This window comes from Gopherus flavomarginatus, chromosome 12 (assembly GCF_025201925.1).
Source record: "Gopherus flavomarginatus isolate rGopFla2 chromosome 12, rGopFla2.mat.asm, whole genome shotgun sequence".
Lineage (NCBI taxonomy): Eukaryota > Metazoa > Chordata > Testudines > Testudinidae > Gopherus > Gopherus flavomarginatus.
In genome coordinates, this window is record NC_066628.1 from 5,071,958 (window position 1) to 5,088,369 (window position 16,412).

At 50.7% G+C, this 16,412-nt stretch overlaps 1 protein-coding gene across 1 annotated transcript; it reads left to right on the forward strand.

The window, feature by feature from the left end:
* The first annotated feature begins 2,054 nt into the window (after window positions 1-2,054).
* On the forward strand, window positions 2,055-12,243 carry LOC127033112 (killer cell lectin-like receptor subfamily F member 1). The gene is made up of 5 exons (XM_050920917.1): window positions 2,055-2,139; window positions 6,303-6,443; window positions 9,285-9,439; window positions 10,122-10,234; window positions 11,540-12,243. Exons 1-5 carry the CDS (start codon window positions 2,055-2,057, stop codon window positions 11,631-11,633), a joined length of 588 nt encoding a protein of 195 aa, XP_050776874.1. The 3' UTR covers window positions 11,634-12,243.
* The last annotated feature ends 4,169 nt before the right edge of the window (window positions 12,244-16,412 follow it).

Consider the following 16,412-nt stretch of genomic DNA (forward strand, 5'->3'; position numbering starts at 1 on the left):
CAGTGGGTGAGGCTGGTCTTTGGGACACAGGCAGAGCCCGGGGAGTGGGAGGCGAGAGCAGCAAATGGCAGCACCCAGCATGGACAGGAAGCGCTGATCTGAGCTAGGCCGCAGGATCAGAGGATGCTGATGGTGTGAACAACCCCCCTGATGCTTCTTGACCAAAGACAATTTCCTGTGAGAGCCCCTGGGTCAGGCTCATGCACACTTGTTTGCTGAAGTGGCTACAATCAATTTCCAGCAAGATCTCTGGCTGGCTGCAATCCTCCCTAGTTTCGAACTGCCTGCACTAATTCCAAAACCTTTCCATTGACCTGCCAGATTGTAAGTCACTGATGTATAAACACTTAGAGGGAAAAATCCCCACCCTGCAAAACAACCTTACTCTGCCCTCTTTGAGCCCTGCCCTAATGTGCCACTAACACATTGTGACAAAGTTCCTCCTCTACCTTGGTGGGTCCTGCACTTATTTGCAGATTTGCTCACCTCAGTGATCTTCCCCACAGTCTGGATCAACTCCTCCTGTGTCTGATCAGGAGTTGGGAGGTTTGGGGGAACCCAGGCCCACCCTCTACTCCAGGTTCCAGCCCAGGGCCCTGTGGATTGCAGCTGTCTACAGTGCCTTCTGTAACAGCTGCATGACAGCTACAACTCCCTGGGCTACTTCCCCATGGCCTCCTCCAAATACCTTCTTTATTCTCACCACAGGACCTTCCTCCTGGTGTCTGATAACACTTGTACTGCGTAGTCCTCCAGCAGCATAGCCTCTTACTCTCAGCTCCTTGTGCTTCTTGCTCCCAACTCCTCTCACACACTTCCTCTCCTCTGGCTCCTCCCTGCCTGACTGGAGTGAGCTCTTTTTAAAACCCAGGTGCCCTGATTAGCCTGCCTTGATTGGCTGCAGGTGTCCTAATCAGCCTGTCTGCCTTAATTGGTTCTAGCAGGTTCCTGATTACTCTAGTGCAGCCCCTGCTCTGGTCACTCAGGGAACAGAAAATTACTCATCCAGTGACCAGTATATTTGCCCTCTACGAGACGCCCGTACCCCACTGGTTTGGGTCTGTCACAACACATACCAGCACTCTGCCTCGCACCTGCTACAGGACACACTGAGCATAAAGCCATGAGCGCTGTAGGACAGAGAACTTTGGGGATCGTGGTGGATGATCAGATGAACATGAGCTGCGGCCAAACAGAGCCAGTGAGATCCTGGGATGTATAAACAGGGGAATCTGGAGAAGGAGCCAGGAGGTTATTTCGCCTCGTTACTTGGCCCTGGTATGATCGCTGCTGGGATCCTGTGTCCAGTTCTAGTGCCCACAATCCAGGAAGGATGCTGATAAATTGGAGAGAGGTCAAAGAGGACAGAAGAGGGTGATTAAAGGATTGGAAACGCATGCATGTGAGCATAACAAGCACCTGCAGGAACCGAACCAGGCAGCTTCAGAGCTAAAAGCGTGAGCCTCTCTACAGGGTGAACAAGAGAGCCACAGCCTTTACATGGGGCTGTAACAGACCCACATCCTCTGCAGATCTGCACAGCTGAGGTCACAGAACACGCCATGGCCAGTGATTTATACAGGTCCATACATTCCCTCCCACTGCAGCCCCTCAATGTCTTGGTGGGTTTGCTGAGTTTCCCAGAATGCACTGCTTCTGCAGGCTGAGCCGGGATGTGTGGGATCGGTACCAAAGGACATCTCTATGGAAATGATTTAGGAGGCCAGAAGTGTGGACCCAGGGTGAACTTGCATCAGTTTGAAACCCGGTTCTGCACGGCCAGCCAAGGGGCCCTGACCCGCTTGCATTCAAAGCTGTTCTATCAAAACAGTGCAGGTCTCCTGTACAGTCCAGGGAGGTTGGAGGAGAGAGATGTAGCTAAGCACACACGTGCGCTTGGTACCTGCATTTCCTGTGTGGTTTCCCTTGAAGAACGGTCAGTGCTGGTGGGAGCCCTGAGCTGCACAGACCGAGTCTGAGGCCAGTTAATGGGGGGCCTCCTTTCCCCCCTCTGAGCGCCTGCTGGGAAATCAAACCAGGGACATGCTTGGCCAATGGAGGACGAAGAGGGCTACACGGTATTAAACCTCCGGCCAAAGCAGAGACAACCAGGCCACCCGCCGGGAGCTGGACCCCAAGGTAAGTGACTGAGCATCCTCCCAGGGCATCCACTTTCGCAACACAGCAATTACAGGGTGTGGCTGGGGCTTCACAGAGACCCACGGGAGCAGACATTTACTGGAACCTGGGATCCCAACTCCACTGGACCGCTCTGATAGCCCCAGCCTGGGCCTTTACATACAGCATGTCAGAGAGGGGATGAGGAAAAGTGTCTCAGGGCATGTGGATGACCCACAGAGTGAAGCACAACTCCCTGCAGGAGAGAGTGAGTGAAGATACTCCCTGTATTTCCAGTGTCACTGCTAAGGGCTTGATCTGGCTAATACTTACTCGTGGGTGTAGGATTTACTACCGTGAGTAGCATCATTGACTTTTGGCATTTTCTTCAGCATTGCACAGCAGGAAAGTGTCAAACCAACAAAGCACCCAGTAAACGTCAGAGCTACGACAAATCCACCGGTGCAGTGCTTGATTGACCACCAGTAAGTGTATTTTCAGTGGACATTGTATGCAAACAATTGGATATGATAACACTGCTGTGACAGACAATGGAAAATGCGCTGTAGCCTTATTATGAAATATGAATGTGCATCATCATTCAGGGGGTTCCCACAGCGTAGGATCTTGGTCTAAATGAAGACTGATGCACATTTTCCATAAGGATGAGGTAGCCAGACAATGTTGCATCAATTTAATGTGAACTCAGTGGTCCCAGACGTTATCTTTTCTTCCTTTCTGGGCTAGGACTGGGGAAATACTGGAACAAATCTTCCCATGGATTTGTTTGAATTTTGAGCTGAGTTTGGGCCCCTTTTGTGCTCACTTCCTGCAGATATCCTAACGTACAAGCTCCTGGGCAGGAATAATTGCTCAGGAAATTATTAAATGCTTGGAAACAGGGATTTTTCTGGCAAATATTGGAGATGTTCCCCAGCAAAGGGCACAGTCAGTTTCCAGTCTGCAGGGGATGAGGGTCTGTAGGAGGCAGGGAAGGAAGCATGGCACAGTGCCATTGGGTGGTCACTGCAGATATCTCTCAGGATGGGCAGTGGCAGGACCGGGCAGGCTAGTGAGACACCTGGGATAGGTCTACACTGCAGCTGGATGCGTGGCTCCCAGCCCAGGTAGCCAGACACACTCTGCCACCTCCCAGCTGCAGGGCAGGCACATACCCATAGAGCTGGAGTTCCAGAGTTCTCTGAGCGAGGGCTGATCAGCCACAGGTTTGGTACCACTGCAACTGTCAGTTTAGAAACAACACAGTTACACGGTGCAACTGCTGGGGAGGATCCGGTTAGAAAGGTGCCTTGTGCTGTTCTAGCTCATTCCCGTCCTCTGGGTATTAAACTGTTCTTCAGCTTCTCAATGCTGCATTCTGGGTGCACCACCCGGAGGAGGAGGAAAACAACCCCCGGCGGGGGCTGCGCTGGCCCCAGAGGGGAGCCCATCCCCGGGTGTGTTATTGTCCATCCTGTTGGGGTTGATGGTGTGTTACCAAATGCGACTCTTTCAGGTTCCCCTAGGTACCCGCGCTGGATCTGGGTGGCCCTAGGGCTGGCTGGGGCCGGGTGCCTCGTCCTGCTGGGAGCGGTGGTAGCACTGGCTATCTGGGGTGAGTAACTTGAGGCTGCTGAGGCGTTTAACAGGCACACGGATGTTATTTGTACTAGAGGGTCGCACACTTCATAGCTTGTGTCAAGCTCACTGCACCCATCAGGGGCTCTGGCAGCCCCTCCCCCTTACTGCAGGGACTCCCTGCAACCCAACCCCCTCCCTCATCCCAGGGCTTCTATATGCCCCCCATGCTCCTCTCCCCCCATACACTGTCCCCCCCATCTGCCAGGGGCTCTGTGTACCCCTCCCACCATGCCAGGGGTTCTGCACCTCTCTCCCATTCCTCCCTCCCCCCACACCAGGGTCACACATTGTCTCTCCCCCATGGCAGGGTCTGGGTGTCCCCCCACTTCTGCCTCCCCATCTCCAGGTCCCCACTTTCCCCCTCTAGGTTTTCCCCCTGGCCGGGCTTTCCCAGGATTGCCCCTTTGTTGAGGTCGTTGTCCTGGGAGATCTGCCCAGGTGCTCAGCGCACGCTGCCAGCTGTCCAGTTTTATGGGCTCAGGATCACTCTGGGTATTTGTACCACAGAGGTGGCAACCTTCCCCTGCAATCCCATCTCTACTCCAGGTCTCTGCTTCCCCCCACCACTGTCTCATCCCTCTCATCCCCACTCTGCTCCCCCCCACTAACTGTGCCTGGCAGGCTCATGTTAGAGGTCAGGCTACAGACAGTGTCCACACGCAGCAAGTTAAGCTGCTGTCTGTGATCTGTGCAGGGGATGCCAGAGAGACTTTCTGCTGGCAGCCTGGGAAGCCTGATTTTCCCCTGAATCTGTCTTTTCTGGGGTTCCGATTTGCACCAGAATCAGCTGGATTCTGCCCATCAGTGCCTAGAACAGTCCCTGGAATGGCAGGATGGGTCGGATGCAGAGTTCCAAAGTTATCACGTTACAAACAGAGAAATGCTGCCACGTTGGGTCCAGGCCCCCACCCCAGTGCAGCAGCAGTGAGAGGCTCAGGCTAGATCGGGGCTGCACAAACATACCACGAGACAATCCCTGCTCCAAGGTGCTCAGAGTCCAGCCAAGCACCATGAATTCCCTCCTCCTTCCACAACCTCGCTGTGAATTCAGCTCTGAGTCCAGTCCATGTGCGACACTTAATCGCCACCCCGCGGGTCAGATGTTATCCCAGCAGGTGCAGTTAGGAGCTTAGTACATGACACTCGTCTGAGTTGACTGGGACAGCATCACTGTTACACTTCCCCTGCGTGTGTGACACACCCAGTCTGTGTGTACCCCTGTGCCAGGTGGTGTCACCAGCAACAAGGGCTGGGTTCAAAATCCAAGGGTTCCTCTCAACAACACAAATCAGAACTGGCTTGAGCCCGCAGCCAGTAATCTGGGGAAACTAAATATCCTTGGGTGCTTCTAAGATACAAAACTTCCCATGTGTACAACAAACAAAAACTTTTAGTAAAAGGGAACCCCCCACACACACACGATTGGTAAGTCTAGATACCCACCCCCCTGTACGCTGGGCAGTGCCCTTTACCTCAGCTTCCCACCTTCCAATGTGAAAGTCAGATGAACAAACACTCCACTCCCCACTCCCTCCACTGCACCCCACTCAGAGCTGCCATCCTTAGTCAGCGAAGATGCAGAGTTTAGAGGTGCAGTCACATGGGCTCCCCCCTCACGGTCGCTGCTTGTCGCTCACTGCCATCTGACGTCTAAGGGTCAGCCCCTAGACCCGCTCAGCAGTGATCTCAGCTCTAGCAACCACTGAACAGAAACAAGGACTCTCAGTTGAGTCCAGTCAGCTCTCTTTAAACACTGGATGTGTCTACACTACAATTAAACACCTACAGCTGGCCTGGAGCAGCTGACTCAGGCTGTGGGTCTGTAAAATTGCTGTGTAAACATTTGGGTTTAGGTTAGAACCTAGGGTCTAGGACTCTCCCCACACTAGCAGACTCCCAGGACCCAGTTTCCAGCCTAAGCCTACATACGTACATTACAATTCTAAAATCCTGCAGCTCAAACCCAAGGCAACTAACACCAGCCAACCACAGATATTTAACTACTGTAGAGACATACCTTAACACTAGAAGCAGACACCACAAACAATCATAACTCTATTTTACCCTTACACTAATCCTTAATGCATTGGCATCCCTACCCTGTGCTTAGCAAAGTGAGATAAAGGTTAGGGTGACCCCCTCAATCACGTCAAACAACGCACAGTTCTGCTGCCCTTGACCTGTACAATCAGTAGAACAACATTTCATTACCCTGCATTCAATTTGTAACCCATCACCAGCCAAAACTGATCACTTTGACAAAGCGGGTCTGTCTGCTGAATGCCTAGTCAGAGTAGGTGTGTCTATGCAAATACATTCTGCTCCTGAGACCTTCCCCCAGTTCATCACTAGATATCAGGGAAGAGCTCATCAGACCCTGCTTACAGGTGTAGTGAATGAGTTTCTCTCTCTGCCCCTGGCTTAGCTGCAATGGAACCTTGATTTTACACCCTCTACAGGCTGGTTTTTAATCCCTAAATAGTTGCCTTAGAAGTGACTGTGATGATGTTTTGAAGTTTCCCAGTTGCCCGTCTCGTGTGAAGGACAGACCAGAGGAGCTACAAACGCATCAGAGAATGATGGTGACAGAATCATCAGTAGCACTGAATGCAGCTCCTGCCTGGAGGATTTCCAGTCTCGCTTGAAATCAATTCTTTGTGAACCTCACAATGGCAGCTTGGCAGGTAACCCCGGCTCCTACTGTCCCAGAACCACAAGTCGCTCTCCCTGGAAGAGTCTGCAGGACTCTCTCTGTGCCTGAAAACCCAGTCACCATGTTAAAGGGACACTGTCAGCTTGAAATACCATGGACCAGATTCTCATTTGCACTAAAGTCCCTTTATGTACACCACTCCAGCCAGCACTGCCATCCCCTGCTGCTCAAAAACCATTAGTTAGGCCCTCAAAAATCATAAGATTTTAGAAAAATAATACTTTTGTGGTTGGGGTTTTTTGGTTTTTTTTTCTTACTCACTTTCTAGTTTCTGAACTTCTAGGTTGCACTAAAGTCACATTTTCAAACTTTTCATTTTTTAAAAAAAAGTGAAATTCTCACAATCCCCTGACTCCAAGAGCTGGGGCTCAAAGGAAAAAACATCAAATATAATTAAACTTGTGATTAAATGTAAGAGTTGGCAACGCTGCTTGGGCAGTGAAAAGGAGACTAAATGTAGGAGGAAATTTAGTTTTCAGGGGAACACATTTATTTTAACCAAAAACTGGAAAATTTCAACTGAAACATTTTCTGCGGTGATTTTCATTCTGAAAAAAAAAGGCAATTTTTTTGGGTCAAGAAAAGTGGACAGAAAATTTTCAATCAATTCTGCTCATAACTACGGCAGGAGAACCACGTTCAGCCAGCAGGGTGATGTTTAAGTTGATGGGGGGGCGGAACGGGACAACCTTTTAATATACTTGAATGCTTTGGGTGTCATGATGTGCTATACCCCCCAAGCGCCCCTGTCTTTTTTCACTTCATCCATCCCAGTGCATGGGTGCAAGACATATGCTGTGGCTGCCTTTGTCTGTACCAATATGGCTGGGTTACTCTCCCTTGTTGGCTGCAGTGGTGTTGTGGCTGGGTTGGTCCCAGAAAGTTAGACAGACAAGACCATGGGCCAACTTTTGATGGTGAAAGGTACAAACTTTGAAACTCCAAAGAGCTCTTCTTCGAGTTTCCTCTGATTTCCTCCCCCAGCCCCGAAGAAGAGCTCTGTGGAGCTCTGCGTTTGTATCTTCCACTGACAGAAGTTAGTCCAGGAACAGGAATTACCCAGCTTGTCTCTCTCTTTCCTTGTTGCCTTCGTCCTCTTTATCTCCACCTGTTTCACATCAGATGTCTAGGCTGGGAGCTCTTTGTGGCAGAGATTGTCTTACTACGTGTGTGCAGTAGGGTGACCAGATGTCCCGATTTTATAGGGCCAGTCCTGATTTTTGGGACTTTTTCTTATATAGGCTCCCTCCTATTACCCCCCCACCCCCTGTCCTGATTTTTCACATTTGCTGTCTGGTCACCCTATTGTGCAGCATCTCTAGCCCAATCCCAAACCGGAACCAGGGCAGGAACCTCTCAGCTCTACTGTATTTCTTTGTATTGCAGTCCTACCTCAGGGATCGAGGACCCCTTGTGCCAGATGCCATTACAAACACATCCCAAAAAGACAATCCCTTCCCCAGGGAGTGAACAGTCTAAGCACAATAAATAATTCTCAGCCCTTTGTGCAGAGGAGCAGCAGTGACATCTAGTGGGCAGAATAATTCCCATTGCTCGAGCACAGACAGACAATCTTAACAATAGTGTAATAATACAGCCGCTCGAGAGGCTGGATCCCAAAGTGCTTTACAAACTCTGTAGGACTCACAGGAATCATTTCCCCCACTACTGACATGCAGCCACCTCTGGGGTGAAACTCAACAGCTGTTCAGCACTACACAACTCTGGCAGATGATCTCTTAGGGGAATGGTTGAAGCAGAATTTACTCGCCTATTGGAATTTCACAGGGCATTTGAGCAAGGCAAATTGTAGTCCCCCCCCAAACTGAAATTTGAACTGACTCAGACCTCCACCATTAAAGAAGAGCCATAGGGTTTGTAATGTCCATAATGGGACCTTGCTTTTAACACTCAGCTGAATCATGACACCAGCAGAGGTACAGCACCCCCAGCTGCCAGGCTGAGTCTCTGGGTTCAGTTCTGCCTTAGTCGAGGTTGTCCCTCCTTCTCTCAATCACCCCTATTATTTGTTTCAACACTGAGTTTCCCTTGAAGTCTCCGATCAGGGCCCAGCCTGAGTCTGTCTCTGTTCAGCTTTTACAAGCTGACATAGTCAACCCCTGAGAAATTACATTTGAATGCACCAAGCCAGAGATTCCTCCCAACCAGTGATTCCTGCATCGAGCCCAGAACTTGTGACTGAGCCAGAGCAGATCTTTAGTAAGGAACCAACTCTCTGTAAAGACTTGGAGTGAATTCTCTCCTCTCTGGCCTCCCAGCACCTTGCTGACCTGGCCTACAGCGTGCCCGGCTGTTTGAGTGCTGACCCTGAGGAAAGCCCTCGCTAGTACATTGAGAGCAAAGGCTCTTTACGTGCCTGTGGGGGAAACTCAGCAATATCTGGAACTAGAGCTGGTACATTTGTAAACCTATTTTATGGACAATGTGAAAAGAAATGGAAGTTTCCTGTCCTTTGAAGGAAGTACAAAGCAAAACTGCTCCCTCTCATTTCCAGTGGGGAAAATGTTAAGGGTAAGTGGTTTTTTTCCTCATGAAAACAAAATGAAATCCTGCTCATGGAAAAAAAATCTGTATTTCCATTTTGTATTTACATACACACACACACACACAGAGTCAAAAAAATGAACAATTTCAACTAAAATAAATACTTATTGTGTTTATTGTGCCAATAAATTGCCTTTTGGTCAAAATGGCAATTCCCATTAAAAAAGAACTTGAACAGGCATTTTCAGCCAGCTGCAGTTTGAATTTTCAGAATTAATGACACCTCTGTTCCCATCTCCCCTTCCAGAGGGCTCTGGGTGCAAACTCTGCCCCAGGGACTGGCTGCTGCATGGGGATAAGTGCTACTGGCTGTCTAAAGAGAGTAAAGACTGGACTGGGAGCCGTGACGACTGCTTGGGGAAGAGTTCTCGCATGCTTATGATCCAGAACCGGGAGGAGATGGTAACAAAATATAGGCTCATCAAACTCCAGCTGGAGAGAGACGTGTGTCCCTAGTTACGGTCCCAGAGCAGCAGGTTTATCCAGCCTGGCTCTACCCCTCTGCCTCATTTCTCCTCCCTCCCCAGTTATCCAAACCCTGCTTTGGGGTGTTTTCTCCCCTTGTGGGGCATCTGGCTGGTTAACATACAGTTCAGAACAAGACCCCCACAGCTTTCCCACCCCAGACTGTCCAGCTGGCTTTGCCCCCCTGAGCCCTGTCTGAGAGCTCAGCAGTCATTCTGCTTAGAGCTACTCACAGAACCTCGCTACTCCATCAAATCTCACCCTGCTTTGACTGACTTTGTAACCCCACCAAGTCTGGTTCTTGGTCCCCTGCTTCTCTCACCTGAACCTCTCAGTCAAGGGGCACCTAGGCACAGGTGAGGCTGAACCCAGGACTCCCTTAAAGGGCCAGCTCACCCTGTGACACCAAGGACTGGTGCTGGTTTTACCATGTCTTCATAGAGAGAGACTGCCCACCTAGGGGCGAGGGTGAATTAGCTCAGGGGCTGATGGATTCTCCTGTTGACATTATGGGCAGAGCCACTGAAGCCAAGAGCAGGTATTAAACAGGAGCACTAAGGGAATTCTTCTAGCCTGTTACGGCATATTCACCCCTTCCCCTCTGCTTTGCACCTCACAGGATTTCATACAGGATGTTACACAAGGTGCAAGCTACGTCTGGATTGGACTTACGGTGACACCCGCAGGGGGGAAATGGACCTGGGTGGACGGTTCCCCGTTAGATCCAGTGCTGTAAGTGCTGCCTGATGTTCCTGTTTGAGATGTTTGGGAAAAGCTCCCATTATATAACTTGCTGATGTTAAATGTCCAATGTCTGTCTAAGGCCTTAAAAGTTTTACCAGCGTAACTACATCAGTTAAGGGTATTTTTGCTGTGCCAGCAAAAGCCCTAGTGTAGCTCCAGTTATACCAATGTGCCCATGCTTATAGCAGTGTAGCTTATGCTGATCAGGGGCACTGGCATAAGCTGTAGTGGTAGAAGCCCTTAGATATGGATATAGCTGTGTCCACACTACAGGGCTTCCAGTATAACTGCAGCAGAAACACCCACTAGCGTGGGCAAGGGCTAAGATGCTGATCTGGCCCCCATTACCATAGTATCTGAAAAAACAGAACAGGGCAATTATCGGGTGATCCATTCCATCGGCTACGCTAAGCTTCTGGCAGTCAAAGGTTTAGGCTTGCCCCATACATGAGGTTGCATCCCTGATCATCTTGGCTAATAACTGTTGATGAACCTGCCCTCCATGAACTTACCCAGTACTTTTTTGAACCCAGTTATACCACCTGCACGAGAGGCACGGCGCTGATGTCGATGTAGTAGGGCAACACAGTGCCCACAGAGATGTTGTGTCACTTACATTGCCTGTTGGCTGTCACTCCTGTCCATTTCACCCTCTGCTCTGTAGCCTGGAGCTCACAGCTGGAGCCATGAAATTGACAAGATTGGTAGGCTCCCTGCTGTGAAATTGAGCCCCGTGCCACACTCACAGCTGGGGCTGTTACCCCAGGGCAGCTGAGGGGCTCCAGCTGTGAGCCCCAGGGAGCTGTCAGTGCCCCAAGGAGCTGTCAGTGCCCCACAATGCTCCACTTCAGTTGGTGTGAGCGCACCTGTTAAGGACGTACATCACTAGCAGGAGGCGGATAGTGTGGAGACTAACAGCTGATTGAATTACTTTGGTGGCTGTATGTTGAACTAAATTAAGTCAACCTAACTTTGTAGCGTAGACAAGCCCTCAGACTTTGTTTTTAAAGGAAAACCAAGATGCAGGAGCTCAAGATGGTCACTTCCAACAAAAAAGCACCAGGTCACTGACCCATGTGTTTCAGCCTAGTTTATTCCTTGCCAGAGACCCCCTAACTCAGCTCACCTCCTAGGCTGCCTTCTCACCTGAAGCTCTGTAAGGAAGTTACAGATATGAAGGACAACACCACAGCCAAGCTTCCCATTAGAGAGAGGTGTTATCTTTCTTCCCCCTATGGGCCTTTCCTTGTTAAAGGGAACCACAATGACACCGACTCTCTTTTAATTCTGCAGCTTTCAAGTCTCGGGCTCTGCTGAAGGGAACAGCTGTGGCTGGATAAGAGGCAGCCGGATTCAGTCTGAGACGTGTGGTGCTGAGTTCAAATAGATCTGCCAGAAAGAAGCTGCCGTGATATAAACATTTGGGTCTGAGGATCCACATTTTGTGTCTCTGTAATGCACAGCATCCTGGGTTTAGTCTCACGGGGCGGGATTGTGGTTTTAGGCAGAGCAGAACCCTGAGAGGTGCTGGGACTCAGGTGTCCCTCGCAGTCACAGTCCCTCCCCTCGGTCCTTCTTACTGGGCTGGGGACCTTGGGGTGTAATTTATAACTGCCCCAAACCTGCAGTAAGTTACTACCTGAGCTGCTTCCCGGGGTACCCAGGACTTGCCAGCGCCTGCCCTTTGCCTGAAGAAGCCTTGTCTGTGCCTGCCAGGGGTCAGCTCCCCAACTCCACTGGCCACACACACGCGCTTGCTGCTAGGCCTGCAGTCAGCAATAGGCCCACTCTACCCTCAAGCCCTCTGAGCATCTGCCTGGAGCATCTGTCCCCAGGCACTGGCAGTAGTCACAGAGCTGCTGCTTCCAGAGAACCAGTAACACCCCCGCCGCTGCCGCCCCCCCCCCCCACTCTTACCAGTTCCAATTCAGATCACTGCTCCACTTAACACACAGCGCTGACCTATGCTCATAGTGAAATCATGCCTCCGTTCAACAAAGCCAAGAGTCAAGTAGAAGTGTTGGAAACAAATGGTCATATATAAAATAAAGTCATGACATGTTCTAGAGCCTGGATTTATTTACCAAGCTAGTCTCCTGTCTAAAGTCCTGGTCACTAAAAATCCTTGCAGTGCTTTACAGCCAGGCTGGCTATGACCCTTCTTTCAAGAGACCTGCATGCTGTTAGTTTGTCTCAGATGTTGTACAGACAAAACTACAAAGGATCTTTTCAGGGGGCACGACAAAGATGCCACATTTATTATGATAATTTGATTTATGACCAATAACTAAAATTTTAATTCTTATACACACATAAACCCCCATCAGATGTTCTGCAACTGCTGGATAGTTACTAGTCCTGAACATAGCTTGAGTTCGTGGCTTGATTTTGCAGCTTGAGTTTGTGGCAGCTAACTGGCCAGGAAAGCCAAGCACAAGGACAAGCTGGGTCTCTGTTGGGCCTGTACCAATGCCCTTCCATGTTGGCAGCAGACTGTTACCCTCCAAAGTCTTCCACCTCACCCATCCTTTTTATAGGCTTTAGTTTGAATCCAGAGTCTATAGGTCTTGCTGTGTCACGCTGCCTCTGGGTTTGGTGATTGATCACCCGTCAATTGCAGGCCTGACTTTCAGCCTGGGACCTGGCTTTGATCTTCCTTCTATTGTACCTTTTCTTTTTAGGGTGGGCTCTTCTTACTTTGTTAGGGCTCTTGTGTGCATCTTCAGCCGGTGGGATTTGAACTCTATTTCATCAGGACAGGCTGGGGCTGGAGGTTGATTCCATCATCTATCATACCTCAGTCACACATCAGACTAAACTAATAAGATTACAGCAGAGTTTGCAAAAATGAAGGTTGGAGGAAGCTTTTACAAAATGGAGTGCGCGTTTTAAAGCGGGGTTTGAATTACAGTGTGGCAGTGAATAGAAGTTACAATATAGACAAGTGTAGTGGATGGAAAACAGTAAACAGAAGTTACAATGTAGGCAAGTGTAGTGAATGGTCCCTCCTGTCCTCACGTTCATTGGCATCTTTCCTGTAGTTTGCTACCACGTCCTTCCACTCCCTCAGATGAGCTCTTTCATTGCGGATTACTGCCATGATTTCTGTGAACATTTCATCCCGTGTCCTCTTCTTCCTCCTCCTTATCTGAGCTAGCCTTCGGGCTGGAGTAGGGAGGCTTGAAAAATGTGCAGCTGCATGAGTGGGGGAAGAGAGTGATTGAAAGATCATAAGAGATACATTTCACAGAACAATGGTTATACTCTTTCACAGTGAACTACACTATTCACCGTACGTAACACGTCACTTCACTACAAGGTCGCCTTTGGATTCTTTTAGTATTTAGTGCCTGCGGCTGTGGTGTAACAGATCAACACAGACGCAGGTCCGGGGATTACAATTCAGCTTGCAGGTGGTCATGGTAAGGCCTACATCTAATGGCAGATCACCCTCTCCCTTCCCCCTGCACCACCCTCCTGCGTGGCTATTAGCAGGTAAAATTCCTGCTGGCCAGCCAATTGCTAAAAAGCACATCTTTTGCTTTTTTTCTTATGCCTTCAGAAGGAGCAGCAGAAGAGGAAATACTGTGAATTGTGTTCCCCCCTACTCTGCATGTCTGCTATAATGGCAGATCACTGAAACCCTATCCCCTCTCCCATTTCCCCCCCCCCCCCGCGTGGCTATTAGCAGGGAAAATTCCTGCTGGCCAAATGCTAAAAAGCTCAGCGTCATTAAAGACACTTCCCCGTAGGAATGGGCAGCTTTTTCCCTTCCCCCCGCATGGCTAACTGCAAGGGAAGGATTTCTTTTAAGCCGAACGAAAGCATCACCATAGGAATGGTCATCTCTGTCCCCTTAATAAAATACATTAATTTTTACCAGGTGACCATGAACGATATCACTCTCCTGAGGATTACAGACAGAGATAAAGAAATTAGGCTTCTTGAATGCCAGCAATCCCCAGGACCATACGCAGCTAGGCTTTGTCATGCAATGATACCCGATTACGTGCTCCAGGCATGGCGTGGTAAAGTTTCGTACCATAGTGGACGGAATAAGGCTGCCCTGCCCAGAAACCTTCTGCAAAGGCTTTTGGGGTACCTCCAGGAGTGCTTCATAGAGATGTCCCTGGAGGATTTCCGCTCCATCCCCAGACATGTTAACAGACTTTTCCAGTAACTTTAATGCCAGCTAATGCATGCAAGCCCTCATGGCAAATCAATCATTAAAAAACGCTTGCTTTTAAACTATGTTTTATATTTACAAAGGTACACTCACCAGCAGGGCTGGTGCAACCATTTAGGCGAACTAGGCGGTTGCCTAGGGCGCCAAGATTTGAGGGCACCAAAAAGCAGCACCCTCAAAAAAATTTTTAAATGGTTGCAGCCGCTGCTGCTGGAGAGGCAGTCTGAGCTGCCCGCGGCAGCAGCTACCTACAGCCGGCAGCCCAGGGCGCCCCAGAGGTCAGCGCGCAGCCGCTGCAGCCCAGGGCGCCCCCGTCAGGGAGCCGCTGCGGCAGCCCGGGGAGCCCCTGGGGTCAGGACGCAGCCACGGCGCCCCCCGGGATCAGGACGCAGCCGCGGCGGCCTAGCAGCCCGGGGCGCCCCCCGGGGTTAGGACGCAGCCGCGGCGGCCCGGCAGCCCGGGGCGCCCCCATCAGGCAACAGCGAGCCGGCGCGGCAGCACAGAGGTTTGAGCTGACAGTGGCTGCGCTGACCCAGGGGAATCCCTGAGCTGCAGGCAGAGGCTCAGAATCCCTCTCCCTCCCAGAGCAGGGGCTCCAGCCTCTGCAATTTTTCTCGTTGCCCGGCAGGGTCGCCGGCAGCTGGGCAGAGCTGCGCAGCTCTGCTTAGGGCAGGTGGCAGGGGCCCTGTGACAGCGACGCAACACCAGGGCTTCGCTTCTGGAGGAAAGCCGCGGCTGCCCCCTGGCTCAGCCTCCACGTCAGCCCCAGCGAGGGGCACAGAGAAGAAAAGAGCCTCAGTAGTGGTCTGGTGGAGCGGAGGAAGAAAGAGGACCCTAGTGCTCATGCATTGGGCAAGGTAAGCAAGTGCCTCCCCATGGGTCAGCCTCAGGTGCCTGTGCTCCTGCCCCCTTGGTCCTTGGCTGGTCCCTGCTCCTGCTCCCCTTGTGCCTGGACAGCTGGAGAGAACAGCAGCCTGCAGAGCTGAGCTGCCCCAGTGCCCCCAGGTACCCCCTGACCCCATCCCCCCCACAGCCCTGACCCCCAGCTCCGAGCCTTGTCCTTCTGAGCTGGAAACCCCCTGACCCCATCCCCCCAACAGCCCTCACCCCCAGCTCTGAGCCCAGCCTCTCTGAGCTGGACACCCCCGTTTAATCGATTTAACGCTGTAATGTGGACCAGGCCTGAGGTACATCACCTCCTGGTGACCTGGCTTAACTCCAAGACCTTAAGGGAAACGTTTTCACTACAGACACAGTTCCTTACATAGTATCCATGCAGACATCTCACAGTGACTATGACAACCGGTGAGCTACTGGCTCTCGGTACAGACCTCATATGCCCCCTTCGGTGAATTATTATGTAGAGATCAGCCCCAAGGGATCCCTGTAAACCCTCTACCAGCTGGCACCAAGGGGTCCCTGGGTCACATACACCTTGCCCCCAAACCCTCTCTCTGGGCTGGCTCAGCTCCTGTCCTGTAAGCAGGGGAACTGGAACCAAGGCCCTGCTCTGATGCTGTCCACAGTGTGTTGAGAGGGTGCGCGCCAACCTCAGGGCAGACTGCTGGGAACCAGGCACAAACCCCAACTGGCTGAGAGTTCTAGACTCTGACTTCACCAACCAAACATCCAGTGTAAACTTCTCCTGCACCATAACAGCCTAACAGAATCACAGACAGGCCTCTGGGGTACTCCAGTCTGTTTCGCCACTCAGCTGAGCCTGCCTTTGTGATAGAAGGTCCTTTACACCCAGAATCATAGCAATATTCAGATTACTCCCAGATCCAAAGGTCCAGTCACTTACCCCAGGTCAATTGCTCCTTAGATCTCACACCTAGACAGCCCATGTAGCCAATATTATATGACAATTCATTAAAAAGGAAAGCTGTTATTTATAAAGTTAAAGCAGGTAAGCATGTAAACACAAATAGGTTAAAAATCTTAATTTTCAAAAGGTAACAGAAGCATCTATAGCAGGGA

Excerpts from the sequence above, each read along its gene's own strand:
- LOC127033112 (XM_050920917.1), top strand. The coding sequence starts at position 2,055 with ATGGAGGACGAAGAGGGCTACACGGTATTAAACCTCCGGCCAAAGCAG. Across the intron at positions 2,140-6,302 it reads GCCGGGAGCTGGACCCCAAG|GACAGACCAGAGGAGCTACA; the intron begins GTAAGTGACTGA and ends TCTCGTGTGAAG. Across the intron at positions 10,235-11,539 it reads TCCCCGTTAGATCCAGTGCT|CTTTCAAGTCTCGGGCTCTG; the intron begins GTAAGTGCTGCC and ends TTAATTCTGCAG.